The sequence below is a fragment of the Perna viridis genome, chromosome 9 (assembly GCF_037379345.1).
Source record: "Perna viridis isolate PV_CMFRI_1.1 ecotype Kerala chromosome 9, ASM3737934v1, whole genome shotgun sequence".
NCBI classification, from domain to species: Eukaryota; Metazoa; Mollusca; class Bivalvia; order Mytilida; family Mytilidae; genus Perna; species Perna viridis.
In genome coordinates, this window is record NC_142453.1 from 41,249,101 (window position 1) to 41,267,844 (window position 18,744).

An 18,744-nucleotide genomic window follows, 5' to 3' on the forward strand; every position below is an offset into this window, starting at 1 on the left:
AGGAACATGGAATAACCAAAAATAAAATACGTACAAAGGAACAAAAATAAATGAGCAACTCAAATTCCATAAAAAATGGAATGTGGAACACATGCACTGGTAGTATATTCTTATTTTCATAAAATGTCAAGTCCGAGCCAGAAAAAGAGAAAGGAAAAATTAAAACACGGTGAACAAATCGGTTCTTGTAGTACAGATGGATACACCATAACGATTTACCCAGTTAAATCTACTTGTAAAAAATATCTAGTAGAATGCAGAAAATTTGCGTAAAGTCGGCAAACTCTGGCATTATGTATGAATTTTTGTTTCAAAACTCCATATGCAGTTGACACAGATGAAAAGGAAGTTGACAATAAGGTGTCGTATGATTAGGTCATGATTTTGTTTTCTTTCGATCGATCTCTATGTGAAGGTAATTATTTTCGAGGATGACTACAGATTGTATATTGAGTATCAATTCAAAGTCTTTTAGAAGTAAGTATGAAATCCCCGCTCCCCACACCCTCCCACAAAAAAAAAGAAAAAAGGAAAAGAAAAAGACTTCTTAAAAAGATAAACTTGCTATTTTTTTAACCATTCCTGATTAAGGATGGTTTTGATAGTGATTTTGACGATGGCTACGCCATTATAATCAACAAAGAGGTTATTATTCCATAGATATAATTCCGAAACATGATTTGCACTAATATATAACACGAGAATAAGAAGCTAGGACTAAATATCACTTATTGTATTATTAGCCCTAGTAAGTAACTAAAAAGACTTCTTAAAAAAGATAAACTTGTGTATTTTTTTTAACCATTCCTGATTGAGGATGTTTTTGACAGTGATTTTGACGATGGCTACGCCATTATAATCAACAAAGAGTTATTAATCTATAAATATAATTCCGGAATTAAGTGCTATATAAATAACGTTAATATATGAAAAAGGAAATGGATTGAACGAGTGTATGAATAGTTTCCTTGTATATCCAACATATAACTACATCAGATAAATTCATGAAAATGAAAAAACTGGTAATAGTTAACGTACTTGTGATGAATCTGCCGTCATTACAGTGTTTAAAGCCAGGTCCTAACCGATGTATAAATGAAGATGCCAGCGGGTAAGTTCGATAAGTAGGCGAAGATTTAGAAAGTTTAACAGTGTTACGTAATGATTAGCACTGAATATACGTTTTTAATTAGGAACTTATGTTAACAATTGCTTATATATATATAATTTAGCGACACAGATAATCGATATTATTGAAATTTCCCTTCAGTTGTTGAAAATAACAGGTTACCTCTCGCGAGCTCATCGTGCTGTAAAAAAATCATAATAAAAGCCGCATATATATTTTATTTGTTACTAAATTAATTTTGATTATCTAAAATAATGAAAATTATTTTCGAAATTTCTGTCTATGAAATAATTACCCCAATCATGTTGTGCGTACTAGCAGTATGTAATCAAGTGTGAATCTGTTTTTCTTCTAATAAACAGAAAATATAACATTCATTCCTGATTATTTAATTTAAGAATCAAAATCAACCATAAAAATAAGAAAAAATTTGCTAACGTCACAGTCATATTACAAAATTTGGTCTATGAGATTACAACATGTTATACATTCAAATAGCGTGTGACGTCTAAAATTACATTTTTGGGATGATATTAATTTTATCTTGCCGATAAGAATAATGAGTTCTATTTTTAGGTTGTTGAAGTTCTTTTGTTGCCACGGTTATAAAGAAGTCAACGGTAAATGTGTAGGTAAGAATAATACTACTCTCTAGTGCCATTTCCAATTATTTCCCTTGTCATGGTTAGTTGGTGTTTTATCTGGTATTAGTTAACACAGATAGATTATGTTTTAATTCTAGATATAACTTTCTTTAAGATTGCTCTAGGGTTAATTCAAGCATTTATGTGCCAATATTGAATACCAATCTAAGAAAAATAAGACTATGTATGTCTAATGCATAACTATATTTTGCTTTCAGATTGTCCAGAATGTTATCATACACAAATGTGCCCGACGGGATTTTGTAGCAAAGGTTGTACAACCGAATGCAGTACTTGTCTAACCTTTGAAGTTTGTGATCCTATTTATTGCTGCGTCTGCCCCAGCGGATTCAAGGGGAATAACTGTAGTACTCGTAGGTGTAATATGTTGATTGGACTATATATAAAATGGAATTTCAGTTACTTTGAAGCATTCTTTTCTCACTTTATTATTGTATCCGCTTTTGTTTCTGGTAATGAATACTCAAATTACAAAAACACTTATCATAATATTTCTGTAACAATTTTGCAATGATCCACAATAGTTTACCAAACCAAAGTTTCATTTAGAACAAGATTTGCTGCGATGTTCAAATTATTTAGCGTTGAGGTGTATAACATTTAAAGATTATTATTTCAGCATGTGAAGATGGGTTTTATGGCCCAAACTGTATGAAGGAGTGTATGTGTAATGCATCTGAATCATGTAATTCACAGACTGGGAACTGTACAAATGGAAACGGTATGTAGACCTAAATCACGACTCTTGTTGATCATAGTAAATCGTCTGAAAAAATGTACAAAATTTCAATCCAGTTTATTGCACGGTCTTTCTATTGATTTACTGAAATTGTCTCTCACAAAGTTTTATTTATTGCACTATTTGTTTAGTAGGCTTGTTTAAGTATACACCGCATAATGTGTCACATATGGCAATTATATGATATTTAAGATGTGATGCTCATATGTTAATTTTGGGTTGACAGAGACGTGTAAAACAGATACACATAATTAAGAACATAAAATGACCAAAATAATGCATACAAAGTAACAAAAATAAATTAGTAACTCGAACTCCAATAATGATTGAAAATATCATAATCATATATTTGTGAAAAATATATTATTACCATGTGATACTCATGCAATACTCATATGTCAACTGAAACATATACATTTGGCTGTGTAGTATTTAATAAAACAAAAACAGATTTGTAGGTACAAACCAGAAGATAAAGATAATAATAGTGTACAATGAAGGGGCCATGACTCTAAAAATCGCTAGAAAACGATCATTTTCCTGTTAATATATATTTTGTCAATTCCATTATCAGTGATTGAATACAATCTTTTAAACAAATTCATATGGGAGGTATTAATAAAAAGTATGGGATGTTTCATTTCAGTCAATCACTGTTTTTATGGGATCTGCCTAGCTTTTAGAAATTCATTTTCTTTAACATTGAACATTAAGGTGATAATGATGTGTATTAGATATGTATAGATAATTGCCTTTAGAAAGGTTTATATATTTCAAATAATACTATGTTCTAAATATTCGTAAGGAAATGAACTATAATGATAAGCTTTATGTACTGTATTTACAGTTAATGACAAAAATGCTACGACAAGTTCTATCAACATTTCATCTTTAGAAGGTAAGTAGCTTATGAAAACACAATCTGTATAAAACCAATATATATCTGAACGTACTTCATTTAGAAGATACTTAACTATCAAAATACAGCTTGTATTAGAATCATATCCCTCTGGATGTACATTGAATTAAAAAGCTATGAAAATGATAATAGAATATTGGAATGATGCAAAATAAAATGATAGGACAATGCCACGAAAGCAATAATCATATTTTCATTGTTTCAGTTCAATTTTATATATGATGTTAAATTGATTAAGGTAACTCTAGGAAATGATTTCCGGCGGGTGTTTCTAGAGAAGCAGAGGACGCTTACCCTACCGGTGCACCTGGTCAATGCTCCCAGTTTTTAGTGGAGTCCGACTTGCTCATTTACTTTTGTTACTTTGTATGTATGATTTTAGTTACTTTATGTTCTTTGTTGTGTGTGTCTGTTTTCCATGTCTGGTCTTTGTCCCTGGATTATATCATTTTGATTACCGCTATAACCTGGGTTCCCTTGATTACTCTTCCAAAGAAAAGGTCTTTTGTATCCTGATATTTTTGCCTGATGCATTTTAGTTCTAGCTTTATATGTAAGAAGTGTCATTTTATTATATTATTTGGGCTCTGTTATTTTGAATCTATGTAAGATGTTACCATACGGTCTACTTACTTAAATAAATGACAACTTACTTTTTGTTTTATAGTTCCAAACTCTTCTGGAATGTCTCCTGGATATCTGATATTTATTGTATCCTCTGTTGTGTTGACAGTCGGATTCCTGTCACTGACATTTATTATAAGATACAAAAGGAATACAAGCTGTGGAGAGGACAATAGAAAGCCAAAAAACACGGGATGACTTAAATTTAGACGGCTGAATGTTACGGAGAATAAAGTTTAAAATGCATGGAACCCTTTTTTGTCTTTTTCTATTGATTGACATAATATGGCAATATCTACTAAGACATGACTTTTTTAAAAACGAAAACACACAAACACACACATATTGTACTAACATAATGTTTTCCAAATTTTAACAATATCTTGATAATTATAGATTGACAACTTCAAATTGTCTACTATTTATAATTCTATTTATAAATGAATGGTGATATGAAGTGACCAAATATTAAACAAACAGTGTTTTTATTCTAAATAAAAAAAATGCTTTAAGTGTACGACAAAAAGAATTCAACTCTAGTATGGATTGATCTGGGTTTTACCAATGTCGCACTTTGCGATTTTTTATTTAATCTCGCGATTAAAACAACCTGGGCGCCAAGGTTTTTAATATCAAAATTGACCAGAAGTCTGTATGAATGTTTTTTTATGATTAATCAGTGCAATTAGTATACCATTTTATTAAAAATTAAGTGTTCGGCACCTATGTTGGATCAAATGTCTGAAATCTGGAGATTAAAGTTACAGCTAATGACGTTTCTGCCGACATAATTTCGGACGCTAGTGCAGCCTCTGATTATATGTGTTTAACATCTAAAAAAATGTATACAGTGAGACGAAAAGTGAAAAGTGTTAATGTTCACTTTTTTGCTTCAACATCTGACGCTTTTCGTTTTCTTTTTATCTTGTTTATTTTGTTTTGCATGGATTCCACAAATGATCGTCCTCTTTTCGTCCTAGCAATAAGTTCTAATACGAAAAGCACCAGGGATACCCCAATCACTCCCAGATACATGTAGAATAAGCCAGACAGACTGTCAAGTCCAAGAGCTTGAGCAGAGCTTGATCTTTCTGACGTAGAACAGGTGTCCGAACGAGGCCACCATTTTTGTCTCCAACGTTCGATGAATCCACCCTCTGTCATCTTCATAATTCTGATAAAAATATTGCGTAAGTGTAAAATTAAAATAAAACATATGACAGAAAGAGAGACAGTATATATCGTTTTTCTGAGATAACAAATGGATGGGTAGTAATAGTAATCATGAATTAACAAAAGCGATAATTAACAGCAAAGATCATTTTGAATTTTGTAAACATAAACCTTTTACATCGGTCAATCAATTCAAACCTTTTGAACGATGAACAGGCCTACGGACATTATAGCCATGATTTAATTGTATGTATGGCTTTCAATCGGTGTAATGAACACAATTTCAAACAAAGCTTTTTAGTTCTGAGTTTACTAATAAAATTCGTAATCTCTTCAGCAGCTTAATATTACCACGTACGAATGGACTGCCCATAGTTGGGAAGGAATTATGTATGTTTGTCATTTAATGTAATTGAAAGCTTTCCCCGTTTATCGATTTCATGATAAGATATGAAGAATACTATGAATGGTTACAATACACAATATGAGGCCTATATACCATTCGAATATATAATTGGTTGTATGGATATTATGATAAATCTTATTAGTACTTACGCATAATCAAATGCTTGAAGAAATTTTGAATTTTTAGGCAGGACATATCCGAGTCCGGCATTGTTAAATTTGTCGTCGGCCATTGCAAACGTCAGGCAGTCTTGTAACATAAGGTATTCAACGTAAGAATAATCCGTCAAAAACGCAAACTTGCCCTGACGAACATATCTCAGAACTTCGTCTATTTTGTTCACCTCTGGCATGTCAGCCATCTGCTCCCAAATAATCTGTCTTGACTTCGACTTTGATGTCTGCGAATCGAAATGGTTTAAATTAAGATCAACAATGGCCTTAATATAACACATTGAAATGAAGATTGATATTGATGTATATTTAGTATGAGTAAAAATATATATATATCTAGAATCCGAATGGTTTATATCTTTTCCAAACATTGAATTCATCCATACCTTGATTGAGAGATAATCAATGTTAATTCGAATAAACTAAACATCTATGGTAGCGTTCAGTTAAAGTTTACACATTTAAAATGTCATTTCGCGAAAAAATCAATTGTAGTAAAAATACTGCAAACTACTAAAATGAAAAAAAAAACTCTGATTGTATATCCAGATGAAACACGGAAAACTATTTTTTGCGAAAGATTGAAAAGGTGAAGGCCAAAATGTTTATTATTTTTATTTCGAGTTGCTTACCACTTTGAGCTTTGTAATGGTTTACACATTTTTGAATTGCTACCGTTTACTATTTGTGTCACTACTTTTGGTTGACCGAATGATTTTGGTTAAATAGAATAAAGTTTCAACGAAATGAAAGTTTCTTTAATATTTAAGACGTACAACTGCTATGAATGAATTAATGTATCTTTAGCAGTATTGCTAAGTCTGCTATTTTCATTCATCAATATTATCGTAAACAAAATTTGCACACTTACCTGAAACAAAGTGTGAAGATTAGAACCAGGAAAAATTAGTGGCCGTATTTCATTTTGATTTGCTAGTTCATCCAGACTGTTTATTGGTGATTCTATAATTGTTACAGTCAAGTATGCAGCCAAGTTGGCAGTGTACGTTGATAACATAAGGATTGTAAACACCCACCAAAAACTCAACATAACCCGTCCAGATAAAGACTTTGGTCGAGGTTCTTCAGCACCTAAAATAAAAACTGTTCAGTCTTGACTGTCAATAATTTAAAAATTATTTAATGATACAAAAGTGGGCAGGAAATAGAGATCATTTAATTAGTAAAATGATTTTATACAACATTAGGTCTGTTTCTTTGTTTATTCTTTGTTATACTAGTCAAATAATCAATTAATTCAGAAATTATTTTTCAATGAATATTTAATAATATAATGTGTAGAAAGATTAGGGAGGCAGAAAAACGTAAGATATCGGGAAAGGGGTCTTTTTAATGGACAACACATGTTTTATATATATGATATGCTTTTTCATTGAAACATAGACTTTCACATTTTATTTCCAATATAAAAGGGAAGTACTAGTATTTGCATATGTTTTAACGAATTAGTGTTCGGTAATGGTGTTGGTAATCTTATTTCATATATTTTAATGTACACAAATACTTAATGAAATCACTATGTCCACAAATACATCGACCTTTGGAGATAAGTGATGTACATACATAATAGAAGAAATATATGAATAAGTCTTAATTCACATTTTGCAATGTAATTTGAACATGTTTCCTTATTGTACCACCTATAAAAATATGTTGAATAGCCGCAGTAGTGTTGTGCGGTTCTGTAAAGATTGCTGGTATAACAAATACTGTATTGAAATGGTCAAGGTGAGTAATAATAAGAAATAAAATAAATTTACCGTAAACTAGTGTAACATATTCAATGTATAAAATAAGGATATATTTACATCTGTATGTTTATCCATTTTCTATAGCAATGATCAAATGAAAAACAATAATACTGAATGACTCGTCGTTAAACATATAAGTCAAAGAGGAAAATTCAATTACCAAAATATCAAATAGAACTTACTAAATTACATCTACAATGTATTGGCTGAAAAATGAAGGTATTTTAAAATTATCAACGGCATCTTTTAGAAAATCTAAAATTGCAATCTTTCTCTAGTGTTGATATCTTGTATATGTCTTGACCTGCTTTTGAATTAAAAGAAAAAAGAAGCCTTTATACATGTAATGAAACTATTTTTTTTCAGCTGTAAAGAGGGATGTTCAGAGGGATTATATGTATCAATTTCTAGTTGCCACTTGTCGAGTTTTACCATAATTACCTTGTTCAACAAACGATCCATATATAAGCCACATAGAACTAGCTAAACTCCCCTTAATATACGCATTGGGAGGGTCTTCGTCGTTGGTGGAATATGGACTAAACCTGTTTACGATGTATAGAAGAACACCTATAACCATGACGATGATCCCGGTCACGACCCATACTTCTATTGAAAGTGGTTTGAACATTTTGTACTCCTTATTTTTCTCAGTCTGTGGACGTTTAGTAAGTATTCCTACTCCTTCCTCGTAATAAGGTTTAGTAAAATCTACAACGTGTCCTCTAACAGCAGTTATCGTGAACGGCCCAGCTGCCATATCTGCTTCCTGTATTAAAATGATAATTGAGATATTCCATAGATTAAAAGAATAAAAAATGGAATACAGATTACCTGTATCAAGTACTTGCATATTGAAAGCCTTATCACAAGATATTATGTAAGTAAATGGATGATTAAAGTAGGTCCTACACCAATGAATGAAGATAATGTTGAAATAAGGGTTGAAGAATTCATAGATGTTTTTCATATTCATAACAGGGAATGTTATTTCATTTTTTTTCTTTAAAGGGAGGTTACCCTGAACATCTCAAATCATTTACTTAACTTGGGATTTCTTTTTTTATTGCTATTCATTTTCTAAATAAAATACCGTAAGATATATTTAATAAAATAAAACATACAAAAAAATGACATTGTTTTGAATGAAACATATAATTCAATTCTTATTTTTGCCTTTTATTTAGACGAACAGCTAATAGTTCTGATAAAGAGGGAAAAATATCATTTGCGATCGATAAAGATCGACTGAGGTTGTTGTAGAAATACTGTTAACCACTTGCTTCAAATGCTTCGAGAAATCTTGCATCATACTTATTGAAATACCAATTAACTTTTAAAATCAAATTCTTATTACATATATATCTAAAATAAAACAAAATAATCTGGTCTCAGAATGTTGACTAACAAACGTACTATCGTTGTCATCCTATTCAAAGAAGCATTTTGTCTCAGACTTGTAAATATACAAAATGTTCATATCTTCTTTTTAACCAACTACTTCAGTGCTATGACATGTATCGAAGCAGAAGCATGAGTGAAAGAAGGATTTGAATAAAATCTCAGAGAAACAGGGCACAGATTTCAGTTTTATTGTCCTCAATCATGATAAATAAACTGCAGGCATTATCCCACATGACATACCCTCAACGAAGACTAATAGGCAAACCTTAGCAAGAATCGTCCCTATCGTTCAATTACATGTAGCATCTGCTCTCAAAATAACTGACTTACTTTTGCTGAAACCATTCCTATAATCCCATTACATAAACCATATGATCTCAAACGGTATGACTAATCTATAAACTAATCTATGAAAAGACCTTTTTATCACCCAATTTCATAAACCATCTGGCCGCATAATTATTGACTTACCTTTGCTAAAACCATCCCTATCATCCCATTCCATGTACCATCTGGTCTCAGACTTCCATAACCATTATCAGCAGGAGATACAATATCATAACTATAAACATGTATATATGTAGTTTTGCTTAATTTATGAGCTTACCATTCAGTTTTATATTGACTACGTTTTTTGAAAAAGATATGAGCATAGTGCGCATGGCCTAGATATCAGAAAGGTATGTAAATTTTATGTGAAATTCAATAAAAAAAACCTAATTTTGTTGACTGTTGTTATCAATTCTAAAAAAAAATAACAAAATGATTTTCACTCATTTAAACAGTTTGATACACAGTAATTGTGTGTGGCATTTGTCTTTCTTTTGACCTTTAACATATGGTGAACATTTCAATATATTAACGTCTTAACATATAGTTAATTTGAATATTATCAATCTAGCTCCAATCATGTTTTAAAAAGTGCACAGGCATGTCTGTAATCTGAGAATAAAACTCATATTTTTTTAGAAGTAAATGGTAAACCCTAACTGTTTTTTCTCGAAGTTAAACTTTATATTACCTATATAGAGAACAAGACGAAACTGAATAAACCAAGCATTCTTTAAACTAGATAACTTTTGATATACCTTCATCCTGAAGTATGTTATATTGTTTCGATATATGAGGAAATAACCTAAATCTTATTGTGCGTACCAAGTTATTCTAAGTGCGCACCACGGCCATTAAGATTATCTTAAATGACTGAAAAATTATAAAAGTCATATCTTCTAATTTAATGTTACATGTTGTATCAAAATCTGAGTTGTGAATCAGCAACAATGTTCATGACGTCACAGTCACATTACATAAGTCATTGTGAGATGATGGACAAAATAGTTTATCCAATCAGAAAGTGTTTTACATCTGAAATTAAATTCGTGTAGCTTGAATCTGTGTAAATATTAAATGTGTTCGATACTTAAATAATACGTTGATAGTTTGTTTCATCCCGATAGAATTCCTTACTTGAATTTAAAACTCTGAGCCAGTTGATTTAGGATGTCAATACAAAATCCAGTATAGGTTGTTTTATTGGTTCGTTTGTCTGTATTGAATACAACATACGGTGCCATCTACAAAGAATCAAAATAGTATTAAAGTATTCGCTCAAGATTTTCTAAGGGTACCATTATCACCGATATGAAGTGATTTTTTTTTAAAATAATAAACAACACGAAACCCTCTTGGAAATGTCTCTCACTATAACAAGCATTGTGTGCAAAGACTAGCAGGTCGATTGCTACAGACAGCATGACGACTCGCCCAGGGTATTGTGCTGTTCGCTTTTTATGTGTTTACTTCATTTGCTTTCTGCTTGTTTCTTGTTTTAAGTTTTCGTTAGCCGTCCCATTTGCTTTCTATCCAATGATATTTTTTCGTTTCACCGATCAGTGTATTTATTTAATACAATCAACATTATTTGTTCAAATTTTAGAAACAGACGGAATGCGAATATTTCATGGGAGATTCTGACTATCTTGCTCCGAGTACAAAGGCAATTGATATTTTGGACAATATTCATGAATTGTTTGTTTCCTTCAACATATTTTTAAAGGATAAATTTGAACTAAATAGATATTATATGCTATCTCTTGACGGTGGTACTCCAAAAAGACACATTTGGCCCCATGCTTTTTTTTTTAAATAAGGGAGTTGTTTTGTATCAGCAATAATTCTCCCTTAATCACAGATAGTCACTTAGACTCTCGATAACTCCCGATTTCCTACCCTTGCATGTACTTCCATTTTATTTCTTCGAATGTATTGGGATATTCATTGCGTAGACCTTCACAAACACATCGTATTAATATTGAAGTTGATTAAAAATAAAGATTATAGTATAAATACAGTTACAATGTATTGCCTAATAATATAAAGTAATGCGAATTCAAACTTTGCATTGATTCTTAACCTAATCGTTATTTTGGATTTTTTCGAATCAAATCACTTTAACTGTCTATGTCTGATACACACCTCAACAGCTGCTACTTTTATTGTTGAATTTCCAAAATCAACAAACACATTATTAAAAATGTTTTCAGTCTTTGGTTTTAGCTTTGTTGTTGGTGACCACTTTCCTGAATGCTGCCATGCATTAACCGTTTTAGATGATAAACTGCACATTTCAAACGTTTTCCCCCTAGTATCTTTTCTGACGGCAATCTGGAAATAAACAGTGTGCAAATGAAAGGGGAATGTTCGGACCATAATACAATGTATGCGATGCAGTACATGTAAATAGTTTATTACCATGACCAGTATATCTAATTTATATATAGTGCTCCAAATCATTGGTATTTATCTATGTCAAGACAATTTTTTTGATTTCTGATAAAGTATTTTCTGGACCACGACTATTAAATTCTGTCCATGTTGTTATAACATTAACACCAAATAATTGTACTTTATAATAATTCGCTATCGACGATTGAACTCATAATTTGTGAGTCGCAAATAAAGCACTGTACAATACTAAAAATGAAATAAAGTTCTATTTTGGTTCACAACAATAACTTCATTCTTTTATATGGGTCATAGTTTTCCTTTCCTCGTTTGTCTACCCCGGATTTGACTTTTTATGAGCAACTCGGCGGATGTTTCTAGAAAAGCGGAGGACGCTTACCCTACCGGTGCATCTGGTCCATGCTCCCAGATTTTAGTGGAGTCCGAGTTGCTCATTTACTTTTGTTACTTTGTATGTATGATTTTAGTTACTTTATGTTCTTTGTTGTGTATGTCTATTTTCCATGTCTGGTCTTTGTCCCTGGATTACATTCTTTTGATTACCGCTATAACCTTGGTTCCCTTGATTATTCTTTAAAAATAAAAAGGGGCATACATATTAAAAAAAACAATTAACGTCACAAACGGAAGGTAGTAATAAGATTTCTCAACCAGAAAATTGTCTGTAAAGAGAACAGTCAATTACTACAGTGTATAATTACCATAACTACAGTATACAAGGTAATACAATACGCTAAACATGTTCATATAAATTGACGCACCCGATTGTCAGTTGATAGTATACATCCGCATTACAGCAAATGTCAATATCACAAAACACTATATTTTTATTGTTGTTCTGGTGTTTTTTTAATTACAATATACAATGTTTGTTAATTATTTGTACGATTTTGGGAAATAAACGGCTTTGGGGTAGATTCCGCCAAATTCAGAGTACTCCGACGCATAGTCGTTTTTACACTGTAGTAGTGCTAAGTGACTGTTATCTTTACTGACAATTTTCAACTGACAATATAGCGTAAACTCACTAAAAGTCGTTTATATCAAATAATATGACCAACGATTGAAAACAAGCCTTGAATGCATATATTTCTAATTTATTATAACACACCACAAACATTGCTTTAGTGTAGCAAGACGATGCATTTTGATTGGCAAGAGTCTCAATAAATTGTAAAGTTATGTGGAACAAATTATGATTGAGGAAGTTTCCCAATTTGAATCTTCAATACGGGTCTTCGTGTATGAAAATTTCATTTTGTTTAGAAATTCAAATATCTGATTACATGTGAGTTTTCCATGAAGCATGAAAACAGTTTTTTTCGATTTACTGTATTCAACAGATGCAGACATTATTCCGAACATACTTCTTTTGCTATCTCGATGACCTTTCGCCTATTTGGTACAGAGGTCATAGTGTTACATGACAACTCTTCTAAAGATGACATATTTACATCTTTCAAAGCATCAGAAAAAATCTTTGCCAAAAACATAGTAGCTTCTTTACGAATATGATGTTGTTCCTGAAAGAACAGCGAAAATAACGATGAATTAATAAAAGTTCTATAGTGTATTATCGATAAGAAATCCTTTAAAATACGTTTGAAAACTTATAAACTGACAAGGACAAGCAACAAAAAGCACAAACAATAAGAATACGAGGAAAATCATCCTCGAAAACCCACTTAAACGGATGCGAGGTCAGGTGCTCCGGAAAAGTGAGCAGTTACCGTTTATAGTTAGACATCCGTAATTTAACATTTGCATAGTGATTACATAGCGTTATAAAAATTAAAAACGCAATTATAGAAACATACGACACATAAGTAAACTTGGGATATCTAAAAAACAAGTTGTGACAAAGTCTTCGACATCTTTATAAAAAAGTTTTAAAGCTATGTGCAATTAACAAAAAAGTAGCAAAACGGGATGTTATTCGTTGGAAAGTCAGAATTCTGTCTTTAAATTGTATTTACCTCACGTGTAGCATCATTCATACAAAGCTCATCATCATAACTTTCATTTATGGAGCGAAGATATAAGATGTCGTTATAATGAAAGCTTTTGATTCCAAATTTAGGTAAACTCTTTGTACCTGTCAGGACCACCCAAGGTAAATGAAGAAGTCCAATTGTTTCAGCCTGTTAAAACAAGTCATATTTAACCGATTCGACAGAAAAAAATAAACAGAAAATGAGATAACAAAAATTACAATTTTGTCAAAGCAACTTCAGGTAAAATCAATAAGAACATGAAATGAAGTTGATAATTTTAATTACGCTTATTGACAAACTAAATAACATCAATGGGATTTCAATACCTTTCAAAACAATAATCTGCAGATTTAATTAATTAAACTCTCATAATATTCTTTGGCAGTAATAATTGCCTTGCAAATAAATACAACAGCAAATCAAACATGCAAATTTTAATTACTTAAAATCTATTAATACAATAGTCGGTCCTTCAAATTTTGAATTTAAACAAAGCTCTAACACTCAGACATGATAAATGAATGAATTAAACAAAAGGCATATTCAAGCGCATACCGTTATTCGCCATATCCATTTGAATGTAACTAAACTTCTAGTTTAATTGCACGATTCAATGGATATGCATTTCTAATTAAAACGAATAACTCAATTTCGATTGGTACTTGTAAAACTTACCAAAGGATATTGAGCTATTGTAGAACATATGTTGTATTTAAAGAAAAAGGAAGGCAATAGTTCGTTGGTAGCAATTTATATATTTTTAAATACAAAATGAAAAATAAATATTTTGATGTTGTACTACTGAATTTTTATTCAGTGTTTAGTGAAATATATATCCAGCACAAGAATAATGAAAAGATAATAATAATAACGCTGTGATATCTCTGATTATAATATAATTCGGAAAATATTATAAATATAAAAATATAGAATAATATGTTTCATAAATACACTAGTTCCAATTCTAATCTTTGATTCAGTTTTGATGAAATAAAAAAAAAAAGAAATGTTATATGCAAAATAACAATATGTCAACACTACAATTACGATCTTAACTAATTAAGCAAAAGTGATTTGTGTTTGCAGTTGCTATTTCCATTTCTTTGTAGATGTCTGACTAAAAATGCAAATAAGGTACTATATAGATGAAGGTTTACCTGCTTTACTGTGTTTTCAATAGTGTCAATAGAACTAAGGAAGATAACTCCATGTGGCTGATACTTCGACGCAAACTTAAGATACCGATCACTGTTCGAATACATGTCTATATTGACAAATCTAGTTGATGTAGGGTTTAATGACAGCTTGCGAATCATGTCAGTTAGACATCTCGAATCTAAAACAACGTCAATAGAACCAGGAATAAAAGTTGTTGCATATTATTAGAATAATTTTAACTTAGACACAGTGAATATCGAATATAGGTAAAACAAAATTACCAAAGGTGTTTTTTTTTACCTTTGAGAAAATGTCAAAGTAAAAGCCAGTATTGTAAGGGATACCGCGTTAAAAATGTAGAACTATTTCTTCGGTTACTAGATTGTAACATTAACTATGTGATAGAGTGAATATTTCCTTTTATTTATTTAAGAATAGTTTGTAATCTTTATCGATTCCAAAACTATATCGTATTGTTTCCTTACATGAGTCTGTGTTTGTTAAATATGTATATAATATGACATAAAATATTTTAATATGAAATTTATAGCAATATTGATACAAATAATGATTATGACTTGTGATGATAAACATCCGCTGTGAAGTAGTGAAATAACAAATTAAATCGAGCGAAAATATGCAATTTGTAAATTATTGAAGGATACGGGTTTCTGCAATTACACAAAGTGAGATCAATAACTCCTAAATTGTCTATTTAAAAACTTTATTTTGTCCAAAGGGACGTCAAAGTAGTCATCCTTCGAAAGAAAATATCATTTATTTTGTTGATTACAAACGTGGGCATTGTAACTCAATAACAAAGCAACCTACCTCATAAAACAGTTTTACAGGATATTACAACAATTAATAAGACGCAATAACTTGGAGATATTAAGTGATTTCGGATTTAATTTGATGACATAATGTCTATTGATGAGTTGGATATCAGATTTTTGATACGCTTAGTACATTTTAGTATGCAATATGGACACCAAACATATGTACCATATAAGATCAATAGTGTATGTTCAAATAATCGTGACATTATTATTATGTGTATGACATGAATATAAAACAAAATAATACAAGAGAAACCCCCACCCCCAAAAAATTAACCCTTTCAAAAGTAAAATGACGTTATCATAAAAAGGTTCTTCCTTAAAATAGACGGAATGTCAGTTGTTTAAAATTTGGTGCAAGCGCAGAGCAGATATACTAGAACGTTGCGCTTATTCCCCTGGATCGGGACCTAAATGATATCACTCATTATGAAAAAGTTGCTATTTGATAAAACAAGTTCCGTCTCTAAAAAGGTAGAGCTACTCCTCATATTTAAACAAAACAATTATACTCACTAAATATTTCGTCATAGTAAACTATCACATTTGTCCACTTTTTATGTGCTGCTATGTCTGCAATCATAGCGTTGCTCAGAAAACAAGATGAATGTAACAAAAAAAGGTGCTCGCTTTCAACATCACAAAGGTCCATTGAGATAACAATAGTCGGAATATGATGAAAAATCAACATTCGTTCCAAAACAGAGGCTATCTTACATTCTACATAGAGGATATAAGCATGAACATTGTTTGTTTTACACACTGCAACAAAAGAAAACAATGCCAAAATGACAGAATGTTTTTTTCTAAATTTTTACTGATTTGTTCAACGTGTCATAGTTTTAATTTCCTCTTTCATCTGCCCTGGACTTGACGTTTTATGACCAAATCGGCGAGTGCTTCTAGAAACGCAGAGGACGCTTACCATACCGGTGCACCTGGTCAATGCTCCCAGATTTTAGTGGAGTCCGAGTTGTTGCTCATTTACTTTTATTACTCTGCATGTAGTTTTCGGTTCTTTAATGTTTCTATGTTATGTGGGTCTGTCTTCCATGTTTGGTCCTAGATAACATTTTTATAGTTTTCACTACAATCGTGAGTCCCTTGATTACTCGATCTTACAAAAGGTTATATTAATTTATAATAAAATATAAGAGAAAACGGTTGTAATTTAATTTCATTTTGATAAACATAAGGAACCAAGCTAGACACAAGCACCCGTACGTAAACAACAAATCCTTAAGCCAGTATTTAAATTATATTATATGAAATTTTAAATGATTGATCACATTACTGTTTTACTATTGGCAAGACTGGTGTAGTTTTTGATAAAGTTGATAGTATGTCGGACATATAATATTACCTTTAGCTAAGAAATCCTGTAAATTACTAGAATCTACATCCTCTATATGTTCTGATATTCGGAGATCATCATAATCATATGTTTGATTAACGATATCTAAATCAGACCATTTGCTTCTTTGAATAATAGTTACTGGAACGAAAACATATATGACTGTAACGCAAACACGACCGATGTAATTCGTGGCAAAGTCATACAGCAAACAGAGCTCAATTAAGTAAGAACAACCGTTTTATGTTTGTTAATACATACACATTTTCTAAAGTGTAAGAAATAATTTTCATCCCGTGTGTTTGCTTATCAAAATTATCGAATAATTATAACTAGGGAAAAAAAACCTTTGTCCTATGAGTATCAATTCTCGTTGTTTTTGTTTCTAGAACAAATCACTAATTTAGATTCCCGAAGAAATGTGAATTAAAATCAAAACGCAAGGGGTATTTAAATAAAAGCATTTAAGTTAATATACTATGCAAACACACTGTTGACGCATTACCAAATTCACAAAACATAATATCTACTTATACCATACCTTCACAGTGAAATAGATTTAGGATGCTCGCTAGTCATGTTCAGCTATTTTTGTCAGATGTTTGGACTCCTTCGGTTTTAACAATTTCATAGCATTAATATAGTATGCAGTGACACCCACTTTACTTTTCATAATTTCATTAAACACACATTTAAATATAATTTGAGAAGTTTTTAATGAAATCCCTATAACCTTGGTTTCCTTGATTACTATTTCTTCCTTCAGTGTTTTTAACAGATTAACCTACTAACATGAAAAGATCTAGAGGAATCCTTTTTCCGTCATAATTTCAAATGATTATATCTAAAAATGAATACACTGACCAATATATATTTTCTTCGCATTGTTTTGTCAAAAGATTTCTCAACCCTTTAAAATGTTTGCTTACCTTAAATAAAGCAGCGTATATCCTTTATACGACAAATAAAGAAATTGAACTTGAAGGGTAAAAATGACGTTTTGTTGTCATAAAACTTACCTATATGTATCGTCTGTTGACTTGAAATAATAATGAAGAACATTAATATCCAAATTGACAAATACTGGAGTAAAACACTGCACATGTTTCACCGTATTAATATCGATAGAACCAATTTCATTAATGTTGTAAATTGTGCATCTATTTGATCATTCTCCTATAGAGACTGAGTTTCCGTTTAGAAAGGAAGTTCTGAATAATTATTCAAGCATTGAATTTAATTTTGGAAAGTTACAAGTAAACTAATAAAGGGATTAAATAATGAGTCAAAGAAAAGAATAAATTTCTTAAACAAACAAATTAGCATGTTGCATGTTCAGTTATACTGTAGCTATTTCAATTTCTGGATTAAATCATAAAATTGAAATTATCCGTTAGGGTATTTCATTTAGTTACATGAAACGAAATCTGATCGATGCAATGAAACATATTTTATGTATCTGTGTGTTCCAAACACTCATCAAAGCAGACAAATAGAAGCGGTAATACATAATGGCAGCTTTTCAAAAAACGTATTTGCCACATTTTATTTATTATTACCAAACACATTGTATGGTTGATGATTGTTGTTAAACGTCATATGGGAAATATTTCATGCGCTATACGACGATATTTTCTACCAATTGGTCAG

The 18,744-nt window shown here is 31.0% G+C and overlaps 2 protein-coding genes across 2 annotated transcripts; one reads left to right on the forward strand and one right to left on the reverse strand.

Moving 5' to 3' along the window:
- Positions 1-918: 918 nt before the first annotated feature.
- LOC148608553 (uncharacterized) lies at positions 919-4,327 on the forward strand. The gene is made up of 6 exons (XM_088546001.1): positions 919-1,111; positions 1,706-1,761; positions 1,992-2,147; positions 2,414-2,515; positions 3,381-3,431; positions 4,120-4,327. The coding sequence occupies exons 1-6, from the start codon at positions 1,005-1,007 to the stop codon at positions 4,272-4,274; spliced, it is 627 nt and encodes a 208-aa protein (XP_088402127.1). The 5' UTR covers positions 919-1,004; the 3' UTR covers positions 4,275-4,327.
- Positions 4,328-4,760: 433 nt separating this feature from the next.
- Positions 4,761-18,253, reverse strand: LOC148608554 (glutamate receptor-like). Its single transcript, XM_088546000.1, has 13 exons — positions 18,114-18,253; positions 17,104-17,235; positions 16,257-16,502; positions 14,901-15,079; positions 13,726-13,890; positions 13,117-13,272; positions 11,480-11,668; positions 10,472-10,578; positions 9,476-9,566; positions 8,042-8,369; positions 6,700-6,920; positions 5,805-6,055; positions 4,761-5,250 (listed from the first exon to the last, which is right to left on the reverse strand). The coding sequence occupies exons 1-13, from the start codon at positions 18,196-18,198 to the stop codon at positions 4,956-4,958; spliced, it is 2,445 nt and encodes an 814-aa protein (XP_088402126.1). The 5' UTR covers positions 18,199-18,253; the 3' UTR covers positions 4,761-4,955.
- Between the last annotated feature and the right edge of the window lie 491 nt (positions 18,254-18,744).